This window comes from Silurus aristotelis (assembly GCF_946808225.1).
Source record: "Silurus aristotelis genome assembly, chromosome: 21".
Taxonomy (NCBI): domain Eukaryota; kingdom Metazoa; phylum Chordata; class Actinopteri; order Siluriformes; family Siluridae; genus Silurus; species Silurus aristotelis.
In genome coordinates, this window is record NC_139594.1 from 1,246,522 (window position 1) to 1,248,119 (window position 1,598).

Below are 1,598 nucleotides of genomic sequence, written 5' to 3' on the forward strand. Positions count from 1 at the left end.
TAGTGTTTGTTATTGACTGTGTGTGTGTGTGTGTGTGTGTACTGATGCTTGTTTGTGTTTCTCAGGCTAAGGAACGAGAGCTGGAGCTGAAGAACAGCTGGTCTGAAAACAAACTCACACGCAGACAAACTCAGGCCAAATACGGCTTCTAGAGGAGATCTCTCTGTGTGTGTGTGTGTGTGTGTGTGTGTGTGTGTGTGTGTGTGTGTGTGTGTGTGTGAGAGAGAGAGAGAGAGAGAGAGAGAGAGAGAGAGAGAGAGAGAGAGAGAGAGAGAGAGAGAGAGAGAGAGAGAGAGAATTGAAATGAACATGTTGGTGTGAGATGTTTCAGCATTGAGTGAGAGAAAACTGTAACATGAGACAGAGCCTGAAACATCCACCAGGTGTGTGTGTCTGTGTCTGTGTGTGTGTGTGTGCGTGTGTCTGTGTGTGTGTGTATATATACATTCTTTATCTAAAGGTACCAGAAGTTGCCCACACTCATTTAATCCGTTATTCTGCCCCGTCCCTGGAAAGCCTGAGTCCTGCTCTGTTGGAGATGAAGCTTCTGGTTCAGTGCCTGAGATCAGCACACACCAGCCTCTGCTCCGCCTTCAGACTTTGGGCCACGTCTCATTCCCCTGGTGTCGAGTTCAGAGCGATGTCATGTGCACTGTACTAACCAGAGACTAGGAGCTTCAGTTAAACATTAGCTACATCAGCCTGCTGGAGTAAGTTGACAGTGTGGACATTTAGCTTTAGAAGAACTTCTCCATCTTCACCAGCTCCTGTTTTAGCTACAAATCTGTGAACTGCATGAACGTGTGTATGTGTGTCCGCGCGCGTGCGAGTGTGTGTAGTAACCCAGTAATACTCTGTATAGCAGCCAGATTTTTTTGTGAAGTAATAAAACAATAAAGAGAGAAAGTGTGAAAGGTGACATTTCTCCTACAGGTTTTTCCTGTAAGGAACAAGTCCATATAAAGACTTCCTGTTCTCCGTATTCGGTTCATATGAGTCTAATCACCTCATCCTGTAGTTCTGAACATGAAAAGTGTGTATAGAGTGAGACAGCAGTGAGAGAGATTAGTAGTGAAGAGTCACGTAGCAGTGACGCGGTATACACACTGTGTGCACTATTATTACCTCATTATTTTGACCACATCATCATTTTATCCATAATTTCCAAGTCTGTATGAACTTGAATGCTTATTGGATTTAATGCATATCAGGTAATGTGTATTTGTGTAATGAGGGAGGATGTGGCCTAAGTAGATCAACACCCTATATCAAGTTGTGCATAATTATTAGCCAGATTTTTCTCCTCAGGAAAAATGGGCCATAAAGAGATTTAACTCTGAAAAGTCCAAAATTGTAAATTTTTTTGCAGTCTTGAAATATCTAAGATATTGGGGGCGTGATCACAGAACCATACGTTTTGTAGCAAATAGTCAACAGGATCGCAAGAAACGACGCAAATTAACCGCCAAAGATTTGAGAAGAATGAAACATGAAGCTACCAGGAACCCCTTATCCTCCAGTGCTGCCATATTCCACAACTGCAACCTACCTGGAGTGTCAAGACGTACATGATGTTCAGTTCTCAGAGACATTGCCAC

General features: G+C 43.2%; 1 protein-coding gene across 1 annotated transcript in view; it reads left to right on the forward strand.

The window, feature by feature from the left end:
* The window catches only part of prcc (proline rich mitotic checkpoint control factor), a 5,349-nt gene extending 4,430 nt beyond the window's left edge, over positions 1-919 (forward strand). Inside the window, exon 7 of the mRNA XM_083524556.1 lies at positions 66-919. Coding sequence (XP_083380682.1) covers positions 66-152 — 87 coding nt within the window. The 3' untranslated portion in view covers positions 153-919. The remainder of the gene's footprint in view (positions 1-65) is intronic.
* The last annotated feature ends 679 nt before the right edge of the window (positions 920-1,598 follow it).